Source organism: Planococcus citri, chromosome 5 (assembly GCF_950023065.1).
Source record: "Planococcus citri chromosome 5, ihPlaCitr1.1, whole genome shotgun sequence".
Lineage (NCBI taxonomy): Eukaryota > Metazoa > Arthropoda > Insecta > Hemiptera > Pseudococcidae > Planococcus > Planococcus citri.
Genome location: NC_088681.1, coordinates 19105451 through 19133188, shown reverse-complemented (window position 1 = coordinate 19133188; position 27738 = coordinate 19105451). Strand labels below are relative to the sequence as shown.

Below are 27738 nucleotides of genomic sequence, written 5' to 3'. Positions count from 1 at the left end.
ACGAGAATGATCATCCTTAACGTAAATGATTCGAGAATGTTGTGAAAATAGAATACTTTTGAGCTTTTAGAAATTCTACGTTGGAAGCCAAAAAACAAAGATTTGTTTACGTTTCAAAGTTCACTTTTTTTCACGATCGTGAACTGAAAAGTTGATTTTTAACAAGTTTTCGAGTTAAAAATGTTCTTATTATTCGACAGTTTCGTATTTTTATATTAATTTTACGTAATTCTCGTTGGTCTCAGGTTGACAAACAGTGGTCTTCGGTTCAATCAAGATGGACAATAACAAAGCACCTCCGAAAATCGTGAAAAATCCTTTACTCCAGAACGCCAGCTATGGATTTCCTTTTGCAAATGCCTTAGTGGTTCCTGTATCGAAAGAAGAAACGTCATCTATCACAGGTATGCCGATTACGTGTTTCTGTATTATACTCTTCAAGCATCAGCTGATTGCTTAACGTCTCGATAAACTTACACCTTGTACTAGGCTGAAGAAATTTTCGAAATCTCGGTTCGATTTTTCGTAACAAAACGTATATTTATCTCGATAATTAATCTAATATCGTACAAAAGTAATCGTATATACGAATAATACTGATTAAGAAGTTATAGTCGAAGTGAACGAGTCTGTAGAAGTGGTGAAGAAATCGTTCCTAGGACCAGTCGAATGTACATCTGTCTTCAATCCGCACACCTACACTATTTTTGAACTGCCCGGAATCAGTTGTTCAAAAACGACATTTCTTTTCGTTTTCGACGCCATCGTACGAGTAGAAAGATTAGCAGAGCTATTATCAGGATGAGTAATATGGCTGCTAAGACAATCGCACTGATTTCAACCCAGTTGAGGTATTCTGTAAAGAATGATAACGTTATCAGTACGGTATTCGATGAACCGCGACTCGAATTAATTATATTAATAATACTAGAATGCATTATTATTATTACGATGTTCGACGTCTAATACGACTTTATTAACGTTTCCTTTCAAATCCATAGCCAATATGTCGACTTTGGTTTCGCAACAGCTCGCTGAGTATCTTCCTGGGACCGGATCTCGCGTTCCTACGGTGAATTCCGATGTATAGTACAAACCAGACGGTTCAGACCAGAAGCTGAGTAATCCTACGGAATGAATACAGCGTTATACATTCGATCTAACTCGATTATTGATCAATTTATGGAAAGTCTGGGTACCTGAACCGGTATCTCTGGCGTATAATTCGACGCTCCATCGTTTCCTGGTACACGTATTTCCGGTATTGGCATCGTCGCAGTTCCCGTTGTATTCGAAACCGATATCTGGTCGAGTTGTGTCGGATCTCTGCGTAGAAAATGGATCGAGTGAGAGTCAAATGTGTGAAATTCGTTTTAAAGTTTATTATTTACCTGTCTTCCAATGAACAAGTAGATCTTCCTGTGAACGATTTCGATATCTTTGCAAATGAACGTAATTATATTGGAACTATCGTCGATACCTTCAGCTCGGACTATCAAATCAACCGGTATACTTTGCCCTGGCATCAGTACAACCCTGCAAAATACCATCGTTGAAATTCTTGCTACCTGTTGATTATCCAGCAGCACAAATACTCACGTCCTGGGCCTCGTCACACAAGGTTGCTGCGGATAAACGCAATCGAAATGGTACCTAGTCTGGATCGGTTTATTATTCCTCACTTGTAACAGTATTCTGGCCATTTCTCCTGGCATCAAGAAAAAAGTCGACTGCAGATCGACATCGATAGTGGTCGGAAAATCATTGCTGTTGGCGTACCAAGCACCCAAATCCATATCGAATTGACCTAGAGAGAAACACAGAACGTCGAATTCCGTTACCATAATCGGTTACGTTGACGTAATTATACGGGTATTATCTTATCGGATTTACGCGAACGAGATTAAAAATACTCGAATATTTATTAATTCTTCTCGCGAATTGTTTTTCTCTCCGACGAGGATCGTAAACAAATTTAGAAATATACGAACCGTCTGCGTAGAATTGCGGTCTGAGTAAATCCAATCGTTTCGTCATCGAGTGCTCCGGATTGATGCTTCTTTGCTTCAGAGCGACTGAAACGTGAGACTGGTCCGGGGAGATGGATTTATCTACGAGTAAAATAGATCGTGAGTTTGCCTCTGCCTTTTTCCTATCCCTTTCTCATTGTTAAATTTTTCCTCGTGCCTCGATGCATCGAAAAAAACGCTCTATGGTGTAATTTGTTGACGAGTTGAGAAAAAGATGATACATTCGACTGGAATTTTCTTACGTGAGTCTTATTATCGAACAACAACCCATCGTCTTTGTCGTCGAATCAAATTAATTATCGTGTTTTTGCGTTTCTCGTATAAAAAGTACATATGTATTTATATTGTACGGAGGCTTGAGTTTGATTTAAAAACCAAACAAAATACTGATAGATAATAATATTATTTGCATTACGAAACGAGAATGATATTGGTTATTGAAGAAAGTCGCGTCGAAATAAAATTCGTATACGCAAATCTTCAAGGAAGTGATAACGTTTACGTCATAGATGCGCGTGATTACAGTTACACTTCCATTAGTGTAAAAATGTTGTGCTGTATCGACAGCTGTACATTTTTGTACCTCGTAATGCGTTTTTCATCTTCTTCTGCTTCTTATTGTTATTTTGTATTATTTGTCAAGTGGGACGAACGAAAGCGACGAAAAAAAGAGGAAATTATACCTACGTAAATCGCAACAAATTTTTGATCATACGTACCTGTCAACAAGCGATCTTCGAAGTTGCGTAGTTTCATCACAGTGACGTTGTATTGTTCGCCGTTGCACGAAAGAGTCCAACTAGATGGACTTTTCAGCACAGTCATGTCGAAATTCACCGTCCGATTCCGTAATAATCGAGATGCGTTATCGATTGGTAATAAATTTATAGAAATGCCTAAAAGATAAAATATGTACGACTTATTAGGTACAAATATAATGAAGGGTTACTCATTTGGTACGAAAGTTGAGGGGGGAAAAGGTCGAATAATATTACGTAATTGTTGAGGTTGTTTTTACTAATGACAATGACGATGAGTCATTTGTTGTTTTTTTTTTGAACGAGCAAGTTGGGTGAAACTTTGGAGTTTTTGCAGCAGGTAAAGGTACGTAATTTGGAGACGCAATGTGTGAGTGGTGAGGTTTACTTCTGAGAAATTTTCACTCGGGCGTAAAATTTATTATGTGAGAAAAGAGTAATATTCTACGTACTGATTAGAGAAGAAAAAATCGGAATGTTATAGCGAGCTTAGATAATTTAACGTAAGTTCAAGGTTTTGGTTCAACGAGGAAAAGAAATCGAAATCGAGATTTTTTTTCTGTTTCTGTTTTATTTCGCTCGAATGAAATTTTATTATTTTTTTGACGTTTGAATTTAATTGCGTGTGAAAAAAAGAGAGCTTTGTGTGTATTTTCACATTTCTCTTTGCCTTCCAAGGAATAATGCTCGTAATTTTTATTTTGGAACAGTTGATTTTTTCAGCTTCTTGTTTTTTTTTTGTTTGTTTTTTGTTTTTTTTTCTAAGATTGAATTCACAAAAAATTGTTATTTGGTTTAAATCCCTCCCCCCCCCCTCTTTAAAATAAAGTTTTGAAAAAATCCATTTTTGTAAATTTTTTCTCAATAATCTGAATTTAAAAAATAAAATTGTGTCTGGTATTTCAACATTGATCTGTGCAATTTGGTAAAAATATCAGAAAAAATTCTAACTTCCAAACTGTTGAATAAAGAGGCTATAATTCCACGATTTGAAAAATGTTCGGAAAAAGATTCGATATAAAATCTGTCATTTTTTCATCAACTTTTGCGAATTCATGGAAATACTCTCGATAATTTCTCAGAAATTTCTGATAAAGTCACTTCTGTAATTTTTTTTATGTACAAGTTTCCCAGTAAAGATGAACATTGCGTGTCGAAAGAGTGGGTAATATTTTTATCAATTATTGATTTTTTTTGTTAAATTGAAAAAGAAATCCGATGGCGATTTCCTCTTCTCCCCCCCCCCCTCAAAAACCATTTATGTCGTTGCATTGAGTTAATTTTTTATTTGAGCCGATTTTTTGTAAAAAAAAAAAAGAAAAATTGTTCTGGGTCCATTCCCTACAAAAATATTGACTTGTTTCACCTGTCTCCCTTCCTCTTGAAATGTTTGCAATTCTCGAACTGACTGTTGTTATAGGTCAAATGAGGTCAAACTTGATAAATGGGATTCCTTTGAATGAAACCACGAATGAATTTCAACATTTTAGGTCATCCTTACTACATTTTAAAACATGAGAAAACTCCATTTTCGCCTCATCACGCCCTTCCCCATCCCCTCCCCACCGATAATCCAAATTAGGCACCTATCAATAGGACGGTATCAAAGATGTGCCTTTCGCTCGTTTTAACCTCTATACTCGTCCTGTTTAACCGTTCTCCAGAGTCAAATAAAATGGATTTTTGAGTCATTTTCGCTGTTTTTTGACCTTTGGGCCAAACTGCGGACCCCCTAAATTGATTTAGGAGCTCAAAATGTGACTGGTATTTACAATGGGAGGGTGTTATGGATGTGCGATTTGCAAGTTTCAATCTTCCAATCCTTTATGATTTCTCTGCAGGGTCAAACATTCCAATTTTGAGATATTTTTCACGTTTTTGTCTTTTTGACCAGCCCCCCGGCCCCCCTCAAAAAACCATATGGAAGATGAAAATTTTACTTAAGCGATATAAAGTTGCAGAAAGTTGCCTCAGATGTACCTTTTCTAGATTTTGACCTACCCTGCTTTTTGCTAAAATTGTCCAAGTCTCGGTTAAATTTGCCAAAAAGCCATGTTTCTTGCTAAAAATTGTGACTTCTCGCAAAAAATTCCACTCCTCCCTCTCCAAAAAAAAAGTTTATATATCCAGAAATATCGCTTTTTTGGCAGAAATTGTCAACAATTGCCAGCAATAGAGAAAATTGTGGCTTTTTTGACAAAAATTGCAGAAAAAGACACCTAATTGCCCAAAAGTTTCCCTTTTTTGTCAAAAATATGCTTAGAAGCCCTTCTTTTTTCAAAAAATATATTGTCGATGTCTCGCTTTTCTGCCAAAAGTAGCAAAAAACCTCGCCTTTTTCCTAAATTGCCAAAAATTGCTGAAAATTGTGTTTCTTTTGTGCAAAAAATTCTGTAAAGTCTCACTCTTTTCTGAAAATTATCCTAATGAACAGCTTTTTCACCAAAAATGGCTACAAAAAAAAACTTTTTCAACTGAAATGTCAAAAAAATCTCAAATTTTTTTTATCAAAATGTTTCAAAGGCAAATTTTTCTGGCAAAATTGCAAAAAAGTGTTTTTTTTTTGGGTTAATTGCCAAAAAATCCCTCTTTTTGATTAAATTGTACAAGTTTTTAGCGAGTTCCATTTTTAGATTTTAATTAAAAACCAAAAGTTCTGAATTTTTGTGTAATTTTTTTCTGCATCAAAATATGTAATGTTTTTCCAATGTTTCGTCCCTTTTTTTTGTTTACTAAAAATACTTTCTTTTTTTTTTGGAATAAAATGAGTCGAAAAAAATCACCATCTTCCAAAAAAATTCCCCCCCCCCTTCAAGTCGATTTTTTTTTATTTGGACTTGATAATTTTTTACATTGGGGTATTCCAAGGTGTCTAACAGGTGCTACTGGTCCTATTAGTCCTACTTAAGTCCTACTTTTTCTCGAAGGTCCTTTTAGTCCTACTTAAGTCCTACTTTTCAACAATTTCATCCAAAAGTCCTCCTTTTTTTTTCAATAAAACTTTTTCAATTTTTCCCCTTTTTCCGGAATTTTGAACAAATTTTGAAGTAAAAAAGCTCATTTTGTCGACTTTTTTGGATTTTGAATTACACATTTTTGAGAGCTTTTGCCCTCGCTTCGCTTCGAGCTATTTGCATCTTCTTTTCCCACATAGTAAACTTATTGTTCAAATTCGATAAATGTTCAATTGTTCAAAGTTTGAATCAGAAAAATGAACTCCTCTCTTCATGAAGAAACTTTTTATTTTTACTTTTCAAAACATGATTGAATTTTTGAAAGCTTTTGGCCTCGCTTCATTCAGCATTGTTTGCTTTTCTTTCTCAAGTTTGAATTTTTTTTTTTTAAATAATCATTCGGATTTTAAAAATTTTGAAACAAAAATAATAAATTTATTCCTATTATTCAAGAAAACGTCGTTTTCATACCCTTCAAAATACCAATTTTCGGGATTTGCCCTCATTTTAAAATTTTGAAGCAAAATACGATAATAAATACCTCTTGATATTTTGATATACTTTTGAATTTTTTTCAAAAAAAAAAACATCAAGTATTCGAATTTCAAAATTTTTAAACAAACTTATGAATTTTTTATAAGTAACCAATTACTTAAAGAACATCGTTTTTTTTTCGAGAGCTTTTCAACAAAAATTTGGCTAAAAACTTGGTAAATTTTGACCTCCCCCTCCCCTCACCCCATCTAAAAATTCCATAAGTGCTCGAAAAATGACCTGCTGAAAGTCCTACTAAAAGTTCTACTTTTTCATTTTGAAATTTTGTTGGACACCTGGATACGTTTTCATCAATTTAAAATCAATTCAATGATTATAAAACCATCGCTATATTTATTCAAGTTGTTACAATTTTTCTCAATTTTTTTCATATTTAAAAGATGTAGGATTTTTTATTTTCAGCAGTGATTTTTATATTTTTTTATGGGTGAAAAGTTGTATTTTCCACTTTTTTTCATTTTTCACTTACTTTCACTACCGATTTTTAAAATCACTACTTTTTCACTATACTTTCAACACCTGTATAGACACCCTGCTATTGGAAGATGCCATCTGATGTGTCTTTTGCAAGTTTTTGCCTTCCAACACTCTATTAATATTTTGATCATTCGCCAAGATCAAAAAAGTCGATTTGAGTCATTTTTTGCGGTTTTTGATCTTTAGACTCGTCTTTGAACCTCTCTTTTTCTCTTCCTTCCAAAAAAATGGACTGCGGAAAGATTGCAAGATGCCTGCTCAGATGTGCCTTTTGTAGGTTCTACGATTTGATCCCTCCTCACTTCCTCAGTGATCAAAAAAGTTCGTCTTTGAGATATTTTTTGATTTTTTTTTTTTTTTTTTTTTTTTTGACTTTTAAAGAGCTACCTGCAGACTATTCAGATTGATCCAGAAATAATCGAAACATGGCAAGTACAGTGATTAGTATCTTGAATGTGGGTATTTTTTGGAAAAAGAAAATTAATTTTTGTTTTGGTTGTTTAAAGCACTGAGAAAATACTTATTTTGGTTTTTCAAATTTGAGCAAATCTTCGTAATTTGGAGCAACAATGTTACCTACTTTTTGAAAAAATTTCAATAATTTTTACTAGATAATTTTTTTTTGTATTTTTTAATTGTGTTTTTCTATTTTATTTTTATTTTTTTAATTTTTTTATACAACTTTGTGCTTTGTAGGAATGTAAATTAAGTACAGGTCTGTTTTCAGCACTTTTTCAATTTTTTTGAACATTATCTTTTCGTTCTTTTCCCCCTCCCCTACATACTCCCTAATTGTTGTCCTTGAAAATGCTCATGTTCAAAAAAATGAAGCAGATTTTCCTTTTAGGGGAAAACTTTGAATTATGGACGTTTTCTTGAGTGCCTATTTGAAAATTTAAAAAAAACTGCTTTCATTTTTTTTTCAATTGTTATTGAAAAAACGTTTTGATTTTCGGACATTCTTTTCAAAATATTGTGATCATTTTTCCAAATCATACTCACCTACTTACTTAATGTTTTTTCAATTTAAAAAAAAATCTAATTCTAATTTTTTTTTTGTTTTTTGTTGTATTTTTGTACCTACTGAAAACTTCAATTTTCGAAAAAATGTTGATTTGAAAGGTTCACTCTACTTCTTCCTCACCCCCCCCCCCAATTTCCTCGTCTCATTCATTTAAAAAAATCAGTCGACTATAATGAAATATACTGAGCACATGTAGGTGTAATTATAGGTATTTTTAGGTAAAAATTCTCTTTGCCAAGTTCAATCGGAGACGTTATGTACCTATTTCGCATCAAGTGACAAATTGCGTTAAAAATTCGCCCAAGTAAAACAAAAGTGCATCGAAAAGCTATATCGCGTGTTTAAATACTTTTATAATGCATTTATTATCTAGTAACACGAGTGCATAATGGAAGTCCTGCAGCTCATTTAATTACTCCCTCGACTCTGGCAATTAAGTACACTTGGATACGATTTCCAACTTAGCAGTGCGTGTCCATTGCTCATGCTCATTGCCCATCGTACGTATAAGACATAAGTACGTGGTGATTGCGGTGAACTTAAGTACATTTTTTTTGACGACAGAGTCATTAGGCGTCGAAAAATTTCACGTTTTTGATATCGAGCCAATGTGTTTTTGGACCTATATTGAAAACGGCGGTATGTGTTTACTCGTTGAACATTTACGCGCATTTTCGAGAGAAGTAAAGATGCGGAGGAGAGCCGAGAGACGAGGGACAGAAAGAAAGAAACATACAAAGAAAAAGATTCGAAATATTATCGTATGATGTATTTGTATGTATCAACATCAACAACGAGAAGAAAAAAACGTCACCTGATTTTAACCCTTCTTCTCTTCTACCTTTATTTCCTCGTTGCTTTGTATGTACATTATGATTGTCTTTCGTCTCGTTATTTACTCATCTTTTTTTTTGCGTATAAATTATTTTTTCGATCATCGTATATTATTTTAGGGATTTACTACAGTTTACATAGGCGAATGCGATTTACTCGTAGTATCAATATAAAATATAGTGGCATCTGATAAGACACACAGAGAGACGCGAAGACGATTCGGCAGTAGTGGTGTTTTCATCTCTCGCGTCACTACTATGTTCACCTTTATTGTTTGTTATCACCGCGTCCGTGTTCGCCCGCAATTGTTGTTATCAATATTTTAAGTAGTTGCAATTTATTACTTTTATTTTTTCTGCGCCGATCCGATCCGATCAACTGCCGATCGAGTAAATATGATTTTTACGTGAGTGTTGAATTAACGTGCGAATCGAACACAGGTCTACTATTTGTATCGCGTACACGTCTCTGTAGATATAGTGTCGTGATTTTGCGAATTTTTTCTGTATTTTGTTTTGTTTTTTTCGAATCGAGACGTTATTTAATCGCGTTGATTACTACATACGAGTACATATATTGTGCGAAGATAAATTAATTATAGTTTGGTACTTGGCGAAATACCATACGTATAGTTTTCAAGGTAGGTCGCATAGGCGATTATAAATACCTATCTACCTAATTGAATATTTTATTAATCGATTTACGTACCTGTTGGACTGAGTAGTAAAGCTTTGCGTAAAATTCCGTGGATGTTGATGAATACGCGGAATGTGCCTTGGGGTAAGATGATCTCGGTTCGGGTGTCTTGCTGAAGACGATGTTTCGTTACTGAAGTCTGTAAGGGATGAAGAAAATTAATTGTGAATTACAAATTACGATTGGTTGTTGAAAAAAAAACACTGATCGTGAGATATGCTGAAGGGAATAATTTTTGAGGTAAAGGGGGGGGGGGAGAAACATTTGAGAAATTATCAATTGGTCAGTCGAAGTGGGCGAAAAGAAAAGTTCCTGCGAGAGCCAATTTTTAACCCCCGTCTCACCCTTTTGCTTTTTACTGCCCTTCAATCGCTGCTAAAAGTATCTTTACGAATTTCATATTCTGTAGTGAGTGTGTTTTTTTTTTGCTTGAAATTCATTTTTTTCTGATTTTTTTTTTATCAAATTGAAAACTGAAAAATGAAGAGAAAAGTTGAAGTTGTTGGTTTTAGTTTTTATTGTATTGGTGACCATGTTCCTTAATTTTTTTTTTTTTAGAATCAGAGTTTGCAAAACATTTTTTTTTAGGGTGTTTAACAGTCCTATATCCTGCTCATCCTGTTTTTTGCTCAAATTTCGAAAAAAAAATGGTTTTGTTTTACGTACTGTGGTTTAATCAAACCTGCCATTATTCTTCTGTTTTTCTTTAAAATTGAAAATTTCCGACATAAAAATGTTTTGAGTTGAAAAATTGCAACTGCCCCCCCCCTTCACTCCTGAAAAATTGAAAAATCTGAAAAAATGTCCTTCTGGAAACTCTCCCTTTTGTACTGATTTTTCACATTTTTGTGCTTATTACGAGACACCTTGTACTTTTTTCATTTTTGAATGGTAGTGGAAGTAGAATTTTTTGAAAAAAGTTATTTGCTAGGAAACCTTTTGAATTTCAAGTGATGAATTTCATTTTGGCGAAGTTTTGAAAATTTCAAACATTCAAAAAAGCTATTTTAAGAGGCATTTTGAAATATTTTCATGGGATACGAATTTTTTTAAACAAAGTGAACCAATATGTGAGGAATTCTTTCAATCCAACTTCTACAATATCAAAAACTCGAAAAATATTAGTCTTAGATCATTCTGGAGCCTCCAGCGATTTTTGTAGATGCTTAATTCCAGGAGGGTGAGTTCAAAAGTGAATTTTTGACCAATTTGTAAATTGTTAGTTTGTCATTTTTTTTTATCAAGCTTCAAAATTTTTTATCTATTCTCTTCTTTGTGAATTTTGATTTTGTTTTCAATTTCCTCGAGCGACGTATTTGAAAGAAAACAATTGGAAACATTGAATTTTGACCCACCCACTCCCCTTTTTTGTTTGAATCAAATTTGGAATTCTTCATTTATTCTCTGATTCTTTCAGAAAATTTGAATTTTTCAGATTAATGCTTTTGGTTAATGAATTTGAAAAAGTACAAATGTTTTTTACAGTTATGAAAAAGATGAATCTTGAAATGTGTCACTACCCCGCCCCCTCTCCCACAAAAATTGAACATTTGAAAAAAAACGTCGCGATCAAAGGTTTGCTTTTGTCCTGCTTTTCATGTTGTTGGGTTGTTAGACACCTTGTTTTCTTACCTTCCGTTGTTTTTTTTGAGAGGAGGGGCGGGGGGGGGCTAAAAAGTACTTTTCCAATAATCAAGCCAGGGCTAAAAAAAACTAAAACATAAAAAGTGTCAATTTTTTCATTTTTCTATTTCCAGACTTTACTTTTGGTTTCAATTATTTCAGTTCTTTTTTTTTTCAATTTCAGCTTTAGTTTCAGATTTGTAATTCGTTGTTATGTTGTAAAAAAAAAAACAAAAATACCCTACTTACTCGTTGTCAGAAAACATAATTTTTTCAATTTTTTATTTCTGATGAAATTGAAAACTATTTTGTGTACAAATTTTCTTACAGTTTGAATTTTATGAAAATTTCCTCTTGTAAAAAATTCGACATTGTTAATCTTTTTTGTGTTTGAGGAGGAGGGGGGGGGAGGTGGTCGAGTGGAGGCCATTCTAAAAATTTGTTTGAAAAAAGATGGTGAAAAAGTATTGTTGTTTTTTTTTCAAAAAAAAAATCCATTAGAATAAATTGGCCAAAAAAAAGAGAAAGAAAACTGAAAAAATTTAGGTTTCAGTTTTCAGTCTTTGCATTCCAGTTCAAGTTTTAGTTTTTGACAATGAAAATCGAAAATTTCGGTTTCTGAAATTCGGATTAAACCAGGCTTTTAAATAGGACTTTGGATCCTTTGATTTTTCAACAAAAATAAAAAAATAAAAATTTTCTCTCTGTTTGCCGAAAAAGCTTGAAATTTTTATAAAACGGAGGAGGAGGAGGAGGAGGAGGAGGTGCAATTTTTTTGACTTATAATTTTTGTATTTTTCAAACGCGCATAAGGCTCCTCAGAACGATGTATTTTTGACTTGAAACAAGACGCAAAGAGTTATTTTCTTGTAAAAACTCAAAACTATCATGATAGGTTGGGGAGGGGAGAGGACGGAACGTTCGAAAAATTAGCACTTTAAGATACGGTTTTCTGGATGAGCAATGTTCGAAAAGCATTCTTAATTAAAACTCGTACCTCTTTTTTTTGACTTTTCTTCTTCGTTGTTTTACATACATTTTTTGATATGTTGATATTTCGCGAATGCTTCAAGAAATGAAAAACTTCGGTTTTTAGTTCAGGTAGATTACCATCCAAATTTTCAGCTTGAATTTACGCATCTTGCTCAAGATCCTGTTTCATTTTTTAAATTCAAGAATACGGAATTGTACGTATTTTTAATGGGCCGGGGGGGGGGGTTAATTGATCTCCCTGTAGAATCCTTGCAAAGATGATTTCTCAATCGACAAAAAGTTTCTGGACTTATTACGAAAAATAATCGAGAGAATATTCAAAAAATAATATACGAGTACATCACCAATCAAAATTTTACGAGCTGAATTTCATTTTTTGATTTTTCATGAAGTATTAAAAATGTTAGTAAATTTATTCCATCCCCCCCCCCAATGGCAAAATTTGGTCAAATTGAAATGAAAAGCTTCCAGCACTTGAAAAATATCTACATACTTTGAGTAGATAGATTGAGTCTCAAGAACAGTTAATTACTCTCGAGTTCATAGATTTTGTACTTGATTTGAGCTCTTTGTATGGAACTTTTTTTGAAAACTGAAAAGTGCAAGACTCGATTGAAGGCTTCAGGATGGCTTAAAACCATTCCCAGTCGATCTGTGAGGTGGGCCAAAAGTCCGTTCATTCATGATTCATCGAACTTTGAAATCCGAAGTGACCAAGGCGTGAAAATCTCTATGATGGTTTTCTTCGAGTGGAAAATTTCCACTTTTATAGCGATGAAAGGAATTTTTAATAAATTCTATTTATTTCTCTGCCAATACATATAAATAAATCGTGATGAATATAAATATGGGCCGAAGTCGACTCATCGACGATAAATTGATAATATAGGTAGGAAGAAAGGGGAAAGGTCTATTATAAAATGTGTTCGACTACATATCACTCACCTTGTAATTTGGCTGTGCAAAAGCTTGAATGAAGTGAGTTTCGTTGTTGTTGTAATTGTTGTAATTATTGTTAAAGTCGTCTAGCTGAGACAAAGATACGCGGTCGTTGTTACCGTAGGTGATAACCTGTCCCCACGTGAGTCTGATTAAATCCTGGTATTCGCCAGAAATATGCGTGTTTTCTCGATGTAATATGTGTATCTGCGCAGATAAAAAATATATTTGTAGCACATAAAATACCAGTAACCTGATAATTATTGAGAGTTTAAGTTCGTTGAATCGTTGACAGATTATTACGTGAATAATGAGGTGTATTTTCTCCGAATTCGTTTATTTTTTTCAACAAGAAAAAATCAAAAATATGAGGTTTAGGTAGATAAACTTAGATTATTTTTTCAGCGATATGCAGTCGATTTTGAAATGGAAATTTATGATACATAAAATTGAATGGAAATAGACTTACCTCGTCTTCGTAATGAAATATTTGTACGAATGTCTTACTTGGTTTCCTTTTGGTTTGAGTTGTCGATGTATCGACGAACTCATAGATGGTGTGGTCGAGTTGAGTATTGATCCGAAAAGTATGATGCCATCTTTCGGGTGCAGTTGAGGTATCAACGATAGAATAACCGAGTCTGTGGTATCGTAAGTGCTTGGAGGATCTTCTTGGAGATTGGAGGAGCAGGCGTAATTTTCCAAAGTCTCGGCCATTTGATCGATGGTTTTGGTGTATATGAGAGGTTTGAGTTCTGAAAAAGAGGTAAACAGGATCAGAAATCTACTCGTAATTAGAGGTGCACACTCCTACACTCCTGACAATGAGAAGTTCGAACTGGTATTCTCGGGTAAAATAGATGGGCAATTTCACCTCAATTCGACCAACGTTTTTGAGCCATGGCCTTCGATTACGCTCAATTTTTTTTTACAATGTCTACCCACCCAAAATAAGTAAGAAACCCGTAATCCGTTTGATCCGAGCCCCCTCAGGGGGTAGGTGGCCGGGGGGCTTCAATTATTTTCGTATTGTTTCGAGGTACTCAACTTCAGCAACGCATGCCTCCAAAGCTATGATACTTTGATCAAAACTGATTTCACAGTTCGAAAGGACGTTGCATTGTGAACTTTTTAAGCATTTTGAAATTTTCAAAAGTTGAAAGTTGAACTTTCAAATTGAAAGTTCAAATTTCAAAATGGCGCTGTAAGTGAGAGCTACTATTTGAAATTCTGAAAAAATTTCCGTAGATGTACCTTTTGGTGCTTTTTCGAAATATTCAATTTTCGAGACGGGATCTTTTGATGGAAAGGAGCACCCCCTCCTCCAAATTTGGGCAAAACTTTCAAAAAAAATCTGGGGCATGTTATATATCGAATTGTATGTTTTTGGTAACGCTAAACACGAATATGACGTCAGATTTTTGATTGGACCCCATTCACGGCCCCCCAGTGCAGCACCTCCCCAAACGGGGTAAAAGTTCAAAAAAGTGTTTTGTTGGTGCGACACATGAAATAGTATGTTTTCGGTGACGCTGAACACGGATATGATGTCAGATTTTTGATTGGACTTCATATATGGAAATCATTACCTATTTGTTGCACTTTTACCTATTTGGGGAGGATCTGGGGGCCATTGGTGAGGTCAATTTGAAAAACTATGGCTATTATTCGTGTTCAGCGATATCAAAAACATACTATTTCATGTGTCATACGAATGAAACCATTTTTTTTTTTTACTTTTCCCCCATTTGGAGAGGTGCAGGAGGACGTGGATGAGGTCCAATCAATAATCTGACGCCATATTCGTGTTCAGCGTTACCAAAAACATACCATTCGATGTGTCACATGCCCCAGATTTTTTTTGAAAGTTGAGCCCCAAATTTCCAGGAGGGGGTGCCCCCTCTATTGAAAGATCCCATCTTGAAAACTGAATATGTGTTTAGAAAATAGCATTAAAAAGTACATCTATGGAAATTTTTATGATTGCGATAGGTACCCATATTGCCAATGTTATTTTGACCCAAAATTGGGGGGAGGTACCCATGGGCTCTAAATGAGGTTTTCAAGAAGTGGTTTCGTTTTCTGCTGTTTTTAAAAGCCTTCGTGCGAAATTTCAGAACCACATGACCGGAAGTAGCGTTTTTTTTTTGGCGATGCCAAGGCCCCCAAAAAACACATTTTTGAGAATTTTTTTAGTTTTTAAGGAAGACCCCCCCCCCTTAATCTCGAAGGGAAAATTTGAAAAAATTTCCGAAAATAGTACTCATCTAAACGTATTTTTAGAAGAAAGAAAAGGAATTAGGTTTGAAGTTGTAGTGGTTTAGAATTTTCTTTGGTCAATATCTTCCCCCTGGGAGGGGGGGGGGCGGCAAAAATTTTTGAAAAAATCACGTGACGAGACTCGTCCTGAAAAAAAAGTTTTTTCGACATTGTTGCCAAGTTTTCAGAGGTATCCAACAATGTTCAATCAAAATTTCAAAAATCTGAGGACAAGGGCATTTCACCTATTTTACCCAAGAATATACTTTTGAAATTTGAAATTGAAAAGGAACCAAAAAAATAATGTTGGTGAGAGACATCCGAGTGAGGGCATTGTTCAAGCTTACGTCAGGCAAAAATTGCATTTTAAAAAATAATATATAAATTTCAAATACTTATGCATTTTTTTCAACTTACCTCGTTTATCCAAATCCAAAGGCACGGTAACGATATCAACTCTACGACCAGGAAGATGATCTCGTAACTCGTTGAACACATTTCGAGCCTCGTTCAAACTACTTTGCTCGCAATCTAACATGAAAAAATTCAAAAGCCCATCGGGAATATCTTCGAAAAATTGAAAAACTGAAACTGCATCGCCACCATGGGTGATCCAAAGCACCGTTAATACAAGAGTCGCGTAACTTATCGAAATTTCCATGATTTCTTATAAAACTAGGCAATATACCCGAAGGGTTTCGGGAGCTTGATGGTTGAACCAGTTCAGTTCGATGGATAGACTGATTTTTCTAGTCGATATCTGCGGCTGGTGTAGACGTTGGTACGAGGCAAGGTGCAAATATATTTGTACGAGTATTTACGAACGAAGGATATTAGTAATATTTACTTTGATAGATTTCGTAGTATAGCGAGAGGTGTAAGAATAATTGCGCATATATTGATCTACAATATTATGGTTTTATAATATTGGAACGTGCGAACGTTTCACTCTCATTATCAGTTCCTTTCCGTACCTTTGTTTGCTCACTCTAATTGTTACGATTTTAAAGCGGTATTTGAGTCATATTTCGTTTAGGTAGATAATATGTTTATGTGTTTAGTTTATGCACTTGGACTTTGGAGTACAAGTACATATCGAATACCAGGTCTGTAGGCCTCGTTCGACTCACTTCCTTTTTTTCCACCGAGTCCTTGGATTTAGACTCGCGAATGTTATGTTATGTATTATACAATACGAATACCTATGTCTTGAAACGGATGTACTCGAGTTATATAATTTTTCAACATTTTTGGTTTAAAATATTTTGATTACAGATTCGGGCGAAATCGATAGCTTCATCGGGCAAGAATCAAGTCCAACTGAAGCAGTCCCATTATTAAACTCGATTGTCAACGAGAATTCCTCGTTTAGAAATAACATCACAAGCGAACAATCTGTACCCTTAGTGGTTCCAGCTTCTACGAGCTCATCGGATTCGGTTGCTCAACTTCCTGTTGCATCTTCTACTCCTTTAACTGCCGCTACAACAGCTGCGAGATTACCTCCAAGTACTCAGAATCTATTCTCAAGTGGATTGAATCATCATCAGCAGTATCAGCAGCCCAGCTTTTTCACTCCGAGTTTTCCTCCACGATCTGATCACGGAAAAAAGACCCCCGAAAACTTGGAATTTTTTAACGTTGGTGCTAACTCAGCAGCTGGTGAAAGTAACAGCGAACCTTTCGTGCCTCAGTTTTTTAATCCGGGACAGTTCGAAGCTCGATCGCCGACTCAGATTGATAGTTCTGTTTTGCCACCGCCTGGATCTTGTGCGACTCCAGTTTCAGGTAAATTTGGTTTTCATTGTACTGCGTGAGGTGAAATGTTGTCTTGATGGGGTATACTTTGAGGGAAATAAAGAGTGTGCCATCTTCCCCCCTCGTTCCAATTATCATTTTCCGGAGAGAAATGTAAAATTTGGAGTTGTAAAAGAATTAAATCAAGAGATGGCCTCCAAAGTTCCATCTACCAATAATTACAAAAAAAAAACTAGACAACTGCGCTATAACAGTAGCCCAGGCAAATTGCAGAAAAAAATGGGCGAACCCAAACATAATTGTAAACAAAGGTTTTTTACTTTTGTTTGGTGAATATTGTCTGGGGTGACGTGCTGAATAACATACTAAAAGTCCCCGCCCCTACCCCACGAGCTAACCCCCTCCCCACAGTGGATCAGAGCCCCCCCCCCAAAAACTGTTTTTCATCAAGAACTCCTGAAATATTGAATTTTGAGTAAAATGAGCCCAGTGATCATTTCATCTCCTCCCCCAATACCTATCAAATGAGCTATCGACCAACTTCCTAGCCTCAAGGGGGGTGGCGCTACGACCCCTCAAAGTGATGTGATTTCAATAATTTTACATTTTATGATATTTTGGGACTTGTAACCTGTTTTAATTGATAAAATGAAGTCAAACTTGGGGAATGGGATTCTTTTGGTAGCTAGAGTTGACCTCTAGAGAGGGGAGGGTCAAATTTGAAAATTACACAAAGGTCATTTTTTTGGAGAGGCATAACATGACCCCAAATGGATGAAAAGGGTCCAAAATCATACCATCGGACAGTACCCTATCGTGATCAACATATCCAAATTTTAGCTTCCTAGGTCATCCCCACTCCATTTAAGATGGAAAAACCGAAAATAGGGGCAAAATAAGGGATTTTTAGCTTAATTCCGCTTTAAATGGGGTGGGGATGACCTAGGAAGCTGAAATTTGGATATGTTGATCACAGATAGGGTACTGTCCGATGGTATGATTTTGGACCCTTTTCATTCATTTGGGGTCATGTTATGCCCCTCCAAAAAAATGACCTTTCTGTAATTTTCAAATTTGACCCTCTCCACTCTAGAGGTCAACTCTAGCTCCCAAAAGAATCCCATTCCCCAAGTTTGACTTTATTTTATCAATTAGAACAGGTTACTAGTCCCAAATCATAAAATGCAAAATTATTGAAATCACATTGAGGGGTCGTAGCGCCACCCCCCTTGAGGCTAGGAAGTTGGTCGATAGCTCATTTGATAGGTATTGGGGAGGAGATGAAATGATCACTGGGCTCATTTTACTCAAAATTCAATATTTCAGGAGTTCTTGATGAAAAACTGATTTTGGGGGGCTTTGATCCACTGTGGGGGGGTTAGCTCATGGGGTAGTGGCGGGGACTTTTAGTATGTTATTCAGCACATCACCCTAGACAATATTCACCAAAAAAACCTTCGTTTGTAATTATGTTTGTGTCAAATTGCATATTGACTGGGCTACAGTGTGTGTAGCCTGTTTTGTTATGAAAGTACAAACCATCAAAAAAAACAACGCAATTTTGGATTTCAAAAGCAGAACGCGATTTTGATTTTGAAAGCACAACACAATTTCAAAAAAAAGCACAACTTTGAAAAAAGACACAACGCGATTTTGAAAAAAAGCACAACGTGATTTTGAAAAAAATCACACACAACACAATTTTGTAAAAGAAGCACAACACAATTTCCAAAATGAAAACGCGATTTAAAAAAAAACACAACTTTGAAAAAAAGCACTAAGTATGCGATTTTAAAAAAAAGCACACACAATGCAATTTCAAAAAAAAAAACAAAGCAGTTTCAAAAACAAAAACGAAATTTCAAAAAAAAAGCACAACATAATTTCAAAAAAGAAATTAAAACGCGATTTTGAAAAAAAGCAACTTGATTTTGAGGAAAAAAGCACAACGCAAATTTGAAAAAAAACGCGATTTTGAAAAAAATCAGATCACAAATTTGAAAAAAAGCATAAATTCGATTATAAAACATGATTTTGAAAAAAAAACACAATGTGAATTCAAAAAAAAAAAAACAACGAAAATTCGCAAAAAAACACGAAAATTTGAAAAAAAAGCACAACGAGGTTTTGGAAAAAAACGCAATTTGGATTTCAAAAGCAGAACACAATTTTGATTTTGAAAAAACAACGTAATTTAAAAAAAAAACACAACTTTGTAAAAAAGCACAACGCGATTTTTGAAAAAAACACACACAACACAATTTTAAAAAAGACAGCAATTTAGAAAATAAAAAGCGATTTTAAAAAAATAAGCACAACGCAATTTGAAAAAAAAACAAAACGTGATTTTAAAAAAGAGCACAACACAATTTTGAGAAAAAAAGCACAACGAGATTTTAGAAAAAAGCACAACGCGATTTAAAAAAAACACACACAACACAATTTCAAAAAAAACATGGTGATTTCGAAAATAAAAAGCAATTTTGAAAAAATGAGCACAACACAATTTGAAAAAAAAAACTAAAACACGATTCAAAAAAAAAGCACACACAACGTAATTTTGAAAAAGAAGCACAACGCAATTCCAAAAAAAACGCGATTTTGAAAAAAAAGCACAAGACAATTTTGAAAAAAAAGCACAATGTGAATTTAGAAAAAAGCACAACGTGATTTTGAAAAAAAAGCACAACGCGATTTTGAAACAATGCACATCACAGTTTTCTAACAAAAATGCTCTGATTGGTTGGTTTATAACTGGTTTAAATCTCGAGAGTCCGCAAAATTCGAATCAGCAAAACAGCAAATCAGACGCTTGTGGTAAAATTTAGTTTCACCCCAGGCCGCTAGGAGGATACACCACCATTTTTCAATGTGGTTGCCAGTATTGTTAGTTGATAGTATTTGATCCATACTTGAAAAATGAAACGAGGAATACCCATACCCAGGCTTGTCTGACCAGATCAAAAAACTGGACCCACTAATGTCCACAAGACCAAGTGGACCTGACCTCTTTGAAACAAATTTACATGAATATTAACTGAACGGATAACCCTCTTCAGAAAAAATACCAGGAAAAGACAACAGACCTAGACTAAAGACCTTTCTAAAAAATCAGACCAATGACCGTGGTTTGGATCCCAGTTACATATAATTTTTCTCATTTTTGATGCCAGTTTAGATGCATATTTTGATAAAATTCCAATTATGATTCAATTTCTTTCAAAGTTTTAATATTCTGAAATCAAAAATCCCATTTTACAATTTTGATGGGCTACTTGATTAGCTGTGACCTGAGTTTAAAAAACTCTATTGAGTCTTTCCTCCTCAGGGCTTCACATCCGAACGTTTTTGGGTACGGGTACAGAATTTCTTTTCAGAGGGTTGGGCACAGGTATCTGGTAGGGGTCAGTGTTGTCATCGCTCCCTTTGGAATATAATTTTTGTGGCTTTCTTGACAATTTCATTGAACAGTTCATATATTTTTCTGGAATTGGCATAATAGTCCATTTATCAGCTTCTTTGACTACGAGGCAAAACACATTAAAAATTGTTCAGTTTGTAGATTTTAAAATAGTCTATTTTTTCAGACTATAAATTTACCCTACCTATTCTAATCAAAGCCGTATCCTATAATTTGAGGTTTTCATACGAGTAACCATTTCTTCGTACATTTCAGGTTCAGCGAACAGTTTCCGTCTGGGCAATCTAAAGAAACCGACCTACGCTCCGCTGCCTGGGCTCTCATCGACGACTAATGTGAGCCAACCGAATTTCGTACACTTCGCAGCTACACCGAACAATATAAATCACTTGCCGCCTTCTCCAGTACCAGATACGACTAGTAGTGGTCCCCAAGGCATGAGTAATAGTTTCCCTGGAACTCCGAGTTCCACTGGTCCTTATAATACTACCACGATACCTTTGAATTCCGGTGACACGATGAGGAGTGATCCTCCTAGACCTTCGGTTATGTCGACTGTAAGTATTTGTACCTACAATGCATGATTTTAAAATTAAAAGTGTACATTTATTATTGTTATTTGTATTATTTTGTTCAATGGTGTAGGAGAAATCATTGTATAGGCCAGTCTATCATCACTGGTTCTACAGAAAGGATACCGAGAAGAATTGGTTTTATCATAAAGAAGGCGATTTGAAAAGTTTATGGAAACCGTTCAGTATGACTGATTCTTTGGCTCTAGAAAGAGCTTATAGTTTACGTAAGTTGATCCAAATAGTACCTATTTTTTTTCTTGTGATCTGTCTTTTCACAACTTTTTTTCATGTGGGGAATGATGCTAATTTTCTTGTTTTGTGTTTTCTAGCTACCTTGAATGATAAAACAGTCGTACCAACGGACGGTTCGCGATACGATGTGAATATCGTGAAACGTGAAAAAACAGCTGTGTATTGGGATGAGCGTAAAAGCGTCGTGAGAAGATGCTCGTGGTTCTCGAAAGGATCCACCGAGAGTTACTATATCCCTTACGAGGAAGATGTTGCAGCTAAATTGGAGGTAAGTCGGATGGAAAAAATTTTCAACTGGTTTAAATGGTGCTTTTCCTCGTCCAAATCCAAATTCAACTGTTGTTTGAAATCTAAATTGTATTTTTGTATGTTTGCAGGAAGAATACAAACTAGGTATGGTAACTGGACTCTGGAATAGAAGAATCGACGTCGGAAGCGAAGAAGTCATCATGCATAATATGTCTTTAATCACCCATCAAGTGAAATGCTCCAATGTTACCATCGAAGTGGCCTCTGATTCGTCTATTGTAAGTACACCATATTTACGAGAGGCGAGTGTTGATTTTCGAATTACTTTTTGGGAAGGGGGAGAAGAGGAAGGGACTGGATTTTTTCAACCCTTCAGTGACAAATTTTCACTCACCTATCAAGTTATTTTTTCCATGTATATCTCGTGCAGATTTATAGACCAATGAGACGTCGATCGAAGGTTAAAAGATGGATACGTAATTCGTACGAGGATCAGTGGGCTACTTTGACCAATCAGGTATTCTCGTATCTCGTGTGCCAAAATGATACTTACCCTCGTCATCTTGCATGAATTAGCTCATGATGATCTGGTTCGAAGGATGTGATGGTATTTGAGGGAAATATTCTTGAACACCCTGTGATTTGATGGCATGAGAAGGGGTGGGGTGAAATGGAATGAGATGAAATGAGTATTGACTTTTTGGATCATTTTTTAGTACCTGGTCATTTGTTTTGATTCTTTGCATGTTTTATTTCATTTTTACATTTTTTAAAATGTCTTTTTTTTTTATGATTAATGTGATTTTAATGCAAAATTGTTTGAATTTAAATATTCAGTTTTTTTTTTTTTTTTTTTTTTTATTGATATAAACGGTTCTAATTTTTTTCATCTTTTTTCAGCCTTCACAACTTAAACCCAGAATGGTGAAACGAGGCGGTTTCGACGATTTTGATATCGAAGATGGCGAACCAGAAAAAGTAGACCATTTGTTATTTTTAGTGCACGGCATAGGGCAATTTTGCGATCTTAAATTTCGTTCTATTATCGAAGTGGGTGAGTAATAATTATTACCTGTGTATCTAATCATCGTACCTGTGTATTTATTTTGCTTCGATGTAGATATTAGTACGTTTGAATCATTAAATAAATGATTTTAGACGGAATGACGTAAATGAAACATTCCATATATGTAATACCTTTTTACTTGCTTATTGGGTGTTTTACTTATGTTATTTTTTTTCAGTGGACGAAACTCGAAGCATATCTTTACAGCTGACTCAGTCACATTTTCAAGAATCGTGCGAATTGGGCGAAGTCAACCGTATTGAGATATTACCGGTATCTTGGCATAAAGCACTACACAGCGAAGATACCGGAGTCGATAAACGTCTGAAAAACATCACACTTCCGTCTATCCCTAGACTGAGAGATTTCGCCAATGATACCATATTGGATCTGCTATTTTATACGAGTCCGGTGTTTTGTCAAGTAAGTAATTAGATCCTCCTCCTTCTCGCCATCGAACTCTCTTATATTTCTAGAATAGTTATGATTTTGATCGAAGTTCTGTCATTAATTGATAATGTTTGATCGTGATTAGGTGATCGTGAACGCGGTTGCGAACGAGATGAATAAATTATTCGATATATTCTCGAGAAGAAATCCGGATTTTAATGGTAAAGTTTCCGTCGGCGGACACAGCTTGGGATCGTTGATTTTATTCGATTTACTCAGCAATCAGCCTGCCACTCCTCACGAACCGGAATCAAATGTAAGTGGTGACAATTACTTTGCATGGAAATACATATTTAAGTGTAATGGGCTTATAAATTGATCGACTTTTTTTTGGTTGTTTTTGATCTATACAGATCGTGGATGATTTGAGCCACGAATACGACAAAAGACTGACGACGATGACGAGAAGAATTTCAGTAGTGACGATAGGTAAAGCTGGCACGGGGCAACCGTTGATTAAATATCCGAGATTGAGTTTTAATCCGGTGTTTTTCTTCGCTTTTGGATCTCCTATTGGTGAGTGATGATTATTAGTAATTAGTTATCGAGAGTGTTTCTATCTCTTCCCCCCTCCTCTCGTCTTATTATTTTTATGTGAATATTTTTTTTTCGATGAACCTGTACTTGGAAATGAAAAATAGTCACCGGTTGAGATTTCAGGGGCCTATTTACAAAATTCAGGGTTTTAAAAATAACTTTGAATTTTCAAATTGATACTCTTTATCAAAATATTTCAAAAATAATTCAACGGTATAACTTTTAATGAAAATCTAAAAATAAAATAAAAAAAAAACCGAAAAAATCGCACAAAGAAGTGTTAATGACATAAACACACAAAAAAGCGCCTAAATCAATAAAAATTATCAAAATTCGCACGAAAAAGTTGACCAAAAGTACAAAAAATTGCATAAAAAATGTCGATAAAACGTGTTATCAAGATCTGTTAAAGTTGACAAAAAGTGTTGACAACATGTTGAAATGAAACACAAAAAAAAGCTTATCAAAATCAATACTTACCAGAAAATTACTGAAAACTGCGTAAAAAAGATTATAAAACATGTAAAAATTGCAAAAAAAAAAAATGAATAGCAGTCTGAAAAAGTCTTGAAAACGTGTCAGAATGACACGTAAATGCACAAATAGCTTTAAAATCAATAAAAATTTCCATAAGATGATAAAATTGCTTTGAAATATTGTATCCAAAAGCTTTGAAAGTAATATGTTAAAATGATGATATAAAGCTCACAAAAAAATAATAGTCAGAATTAATGATGAAAAGTATCAGAAATTGCACAAAAAAGTATTTTGAAAAAATTTTTAATCATAATATAAACATCAGAAAAATGTCAAAATTACATTAAAACACCAAAAAAATGTCAAAAACTAATCAAATGCACCTAAAATTGCGTGTAAGAGAATTGTATCATGTTGCAACATTTTTTTTTCAAATGTTAAAATTGATAAAAATTTTCAAAAAAAAATTCTACCGACAAATATTAGTGAATTTTGAAAAAAAAAACACGAGAAAAAGTGCGTAAAAACGTGTTTAAAATTGAAAAAAATGATATCAAAAAAAGTTGAAATTAATAGATAAAAATTTTCCAAAAAAATATTGACAAATATTAGTGCCTAAAGATTTTGAAAAAAATCACAAGAGAAAGTTTCTAAAAACATCTTTCAATGATAAAAAATACAAAAAAAAAAAAAAAAAAAAAAAAAACTTTAAAATTGATGGATAAAATTTTTTTTAAAGTACCGACATATACGTAAGTGAATTTTGAAGAAAAAAAATCACACGAAAAAGTGTATAAAAACATGTTGAAATGATAAAAAAAAAAACCAAAATAAAAGCTTTGAAAATCGATAAAAATTAACAAAAGTTGTTGGAATTTGGGTAAAATTTGGGAAAATTCAATGGAAAAGTGTTTTAAACAAGTTTTAAAAAAATTAATGAAACGAGTAAAATTAATTTGAAAAAATTGTATGACAAGGTGTTCTAATAAACTATTGAAATAACTCACATCAAAACAAAAAAAGAACTGAAAAGTCAATGAAAAGAAAAAATCATGTGAGAAAATGTTTAAAAACATGTAAAAATTACATAAAAACACAAAAAAAAATTTTTTAACTTTCTAAAAATTTCATAAAGTGTTGAAATATTGTTGAAAATATGCATGAAAAGTCATATAAACGTGTTAAAATGATGAAAAAATACAAAAAAAAACGCAAAAATTGAAAAAAAATTGCCAAAAATTAATGAAATTTGAATGAAGTTTGGAAAAAATTACATGAAAAATATTGTTGAAGAAACATGTTACAATAATGTATGTACTTGAAAACACAGAAACACACCATGAAAATAAATGAAAACTTCAAGTGTTGAAAAATATGTAATGTAAAATTAGTAATTAAAAAAAAAAATTCTGAAAAGGCGAAACACATTATTTCAACATGTTAAAAAGATATAAAAACAAAATAAAACACTTCAAAGTCGATGAAAATTTCTGAATCGTGTTCATATAAAATACAAAAAAATCTCAAGATCGATAAAAATTCCAAAAAGTGCTAAATTATTGGTAAAAATTCACGAAGAAGTGACTAAAGCGTGTTAAAATAATGTAAAATACATAAAATTCGTAAAAATTTTTAAAAATTGTCAAAAAATAAGTGAATGAATTTTTATTAAAATTTGAAAAAATAATAATGAAAAATTGCAGCTGAAAAAACTTGTTAAAATGGTTTTAAAATGCGCCGAAGAGATATAAGATCAATGACATTTTAGCAAAACTCACCTGTTTGTAATTTTTATTAATTTCAAGGAATTGTGTGTTTTTTTTTCTTTAATCATTCATTATTATTATTAATAAAACTTTCTCTTAACAATTTTGAAGCAATTTTCTGCCAAGTGCCAATTGATAATTTTTCTGATCAATTTTGAGCCCAAAATGGCCGATTTCCAGTAGAAGGAAGCGCTTTGGTGGAAATCTGACACTGGAAATGAATTCTCCGCCCCGAAAAACCCCTTTCAAATTTCGACTGGATGTTTGACCAAAAGTTTTTTTTCTCCAAAAAAATGCACGAACTTAGAACCCCTTTGAATTTTTTTCTATTTTCAAAAAAATCGAGTAAAATGTATTTTCTGACTAATTTGAGATCGCCGAATCCGAATTTGGTATCTGTTTTGAGCACTGACCATTAATTCTTCGTTGAAAACTGACGATTTCTTAATGAGAATTTTTTTTTTTGCAGCTTGTTTCGTGGCTACTCGAAGTAACGAGATCCTCGGCGAAGATTTCAAATTCCCAACTTGCAAAGGATTTTTCAATATTTTCCATCCGTACGATCCGATCGCCTATCGTATCGAGCCGTTGATAATACCTTCGATGAGCACCGTGAAACCGGTCCAGGTTGCTCATCATAAAGGACGTAAAAGAATGCATCTTGGTAAGTCCAAGTTCCAAGTACTCAACTGAAACCTGATTCTTGAGCCTTTTTTTCTCAAATACAAATAAAATTACTCTATTCTATTTCTATTGATACTCAATTGAAACTTTTTTTTTTTACAGAATTGAAAGATACGGTATCTCATGTTGGTCAAAGACTCATCGATACGGTAAAAAATACTTGGAACATGGTGTATCATTTGGCCATCAATAAAAGCGTCGATGCAGCCGAGTCCGTTATTCAGCAAGAATTAAGTCACGTGAGTAAATTTTGAATTTTGAAATATCAAAAATGAAAAATTTTATTATTTTTATTGAGTGAGAATTTCTTTAGAGATTTTATGTACATAATAACAGTGATTATTTTAATTACATGTCATTCAGGTTCTGCAAACCAGCGAAGCTCTCACCAATAAACCAGTCAATCCGAATGTCGTACCGAACGAACCGGTCATCGAAGGCACCAATATCAAAGTGGGTTGTCTAAATGGTGGCAAAAGAATCGATTTCGTACTGCAGGAAGCTCCAGTAGAATATTTCAACGAATATTTGTTCGCTTTAGCTAGTCATCTTTGTTATTGGTTAGTATTTTTCATCTTTATTGCACCCAACTCGTTAAGCTTTTAAATTATCATTGTATTAATATTCTTGTTTTTTTTTTTTAAATAATAGGACATCCAGAGATACAATGTTACTCGTACTGAAGGAAATCTACGGCGATATGGGCATTTTCACGGATAACCAAGTACCGCAGACCATCCTACCATTCGACATCACCGACGGTGAAACATCCAGCGAAGGATCCAGTCGAAGTTTTATCAGAGACCCTACTCTACCGATGAGTGAAAGTATCAACTTAGGACCGCCCCCCAAAGCAGGCTTCATGCGAAAATAATCGTTCAACGAAATCGCATCGACAATAAAAGTGATCGTAGCAGCTACCGATTAATAATTGTTTATTTTGTTGTGGTTTTTTTTTTTTGTACGTAGTACGTACCTCTACCTACCTTGATTTTTTTTCTTACTTGTTGAGTTGATGTGAAATTTGTTATTCCTCTGATGTCGAATGTTATCTAGGATAATGTATGAGTTTACTCCCCTTTACGTATATTATTCTTTACCTGCTGTTTTTATTTTTATTTTTTTTTTAAATCGACTGTTTTTCTTTTTTGATGTTGTTGTTTTATTTTGTATACGCCATAGTTTTTCTCCCCTGTTTTTCCAACATCACCCCCATGATTTTATTTATTCATTTTTATTTATTATTTATTTTTTTTATATACGCGGATACGTCGTGATGATTCGTTGATGTTTATGTAGTGATGTACTTTGATGTTTAATGTGTTTTTTTGTTCGAATTACACGAATTTTACGTTAGTAAA

General features: G+C 34.0%; 2 protein-coding genes across 3 annotated transcripts; one reads left to right on the top strand and one right to left on the bottom strand.

Annotated features, from left to right (window-relative positions):
- Positions 1-153: 153 nt before the first annotated feature.
- Positions 154-27738, top strand: PAPLA1 (Phosphatidic Acid Phospholipase A1). 2 transcript variants are annotated; one of them, XM_065368459.1, is made up of 15 exons: positions 154-404; positions 16418-16930; positions 20577-20878; positions 20967-21120; positions 21226-21416; positions 21526-21675; positions 21828-21914; positions 22298-22451; positions 22642-22886; positions 22999-23169; positions 23267-23429; positions 26163-26357; positions 26480-26616; positions 26741-26937; positions 27029-27738. In XM_065368459.1, exons 1-15 carry the CDS (start codon positions 278-280, stop codon positions 27249-27251), a joined length of 3009 nt encoding a protein of 1002 aa, XP_065224531.1. In that variant the 5' UTR covers positions 154-277; the 3' UTR covers positions 27252-27738. The 2 variants fall into 2 exon arrangements, with proteins under 2 accessions (XP_065224531.1, XP_065224532.1); XM_065368460.1 differs by lacking the exon at positions 21828-21914 and having other exon boundaries at positions 155-404.
- LOC135848535 (uncharacterized) lies at positions 515-15983 on the bottom strand. Its single transcript, XM_065368461.1, has 11 exons — positions 15560-15983; positions 13391-13638; positions 12890-13090; positions 9341-9467; positions 2750-2926; positions 1992-2111; positions 1600-1807; positions 1392-1536; positions 1200-1326; positions 951-1127; positions 515-856 (listed from the first exon to the last, which is right to left on the bottom strand). The coding sequence occupies exons 1-11, from the start codon at positions 15801-15803 to the stop codon at positions 723-725; spliced, it is 1908 nt and encodes a 635-aa protein (XP_065224533.1). The 5' UTR covers positions 15804-15983; the 3' UTR covers positions 515-722.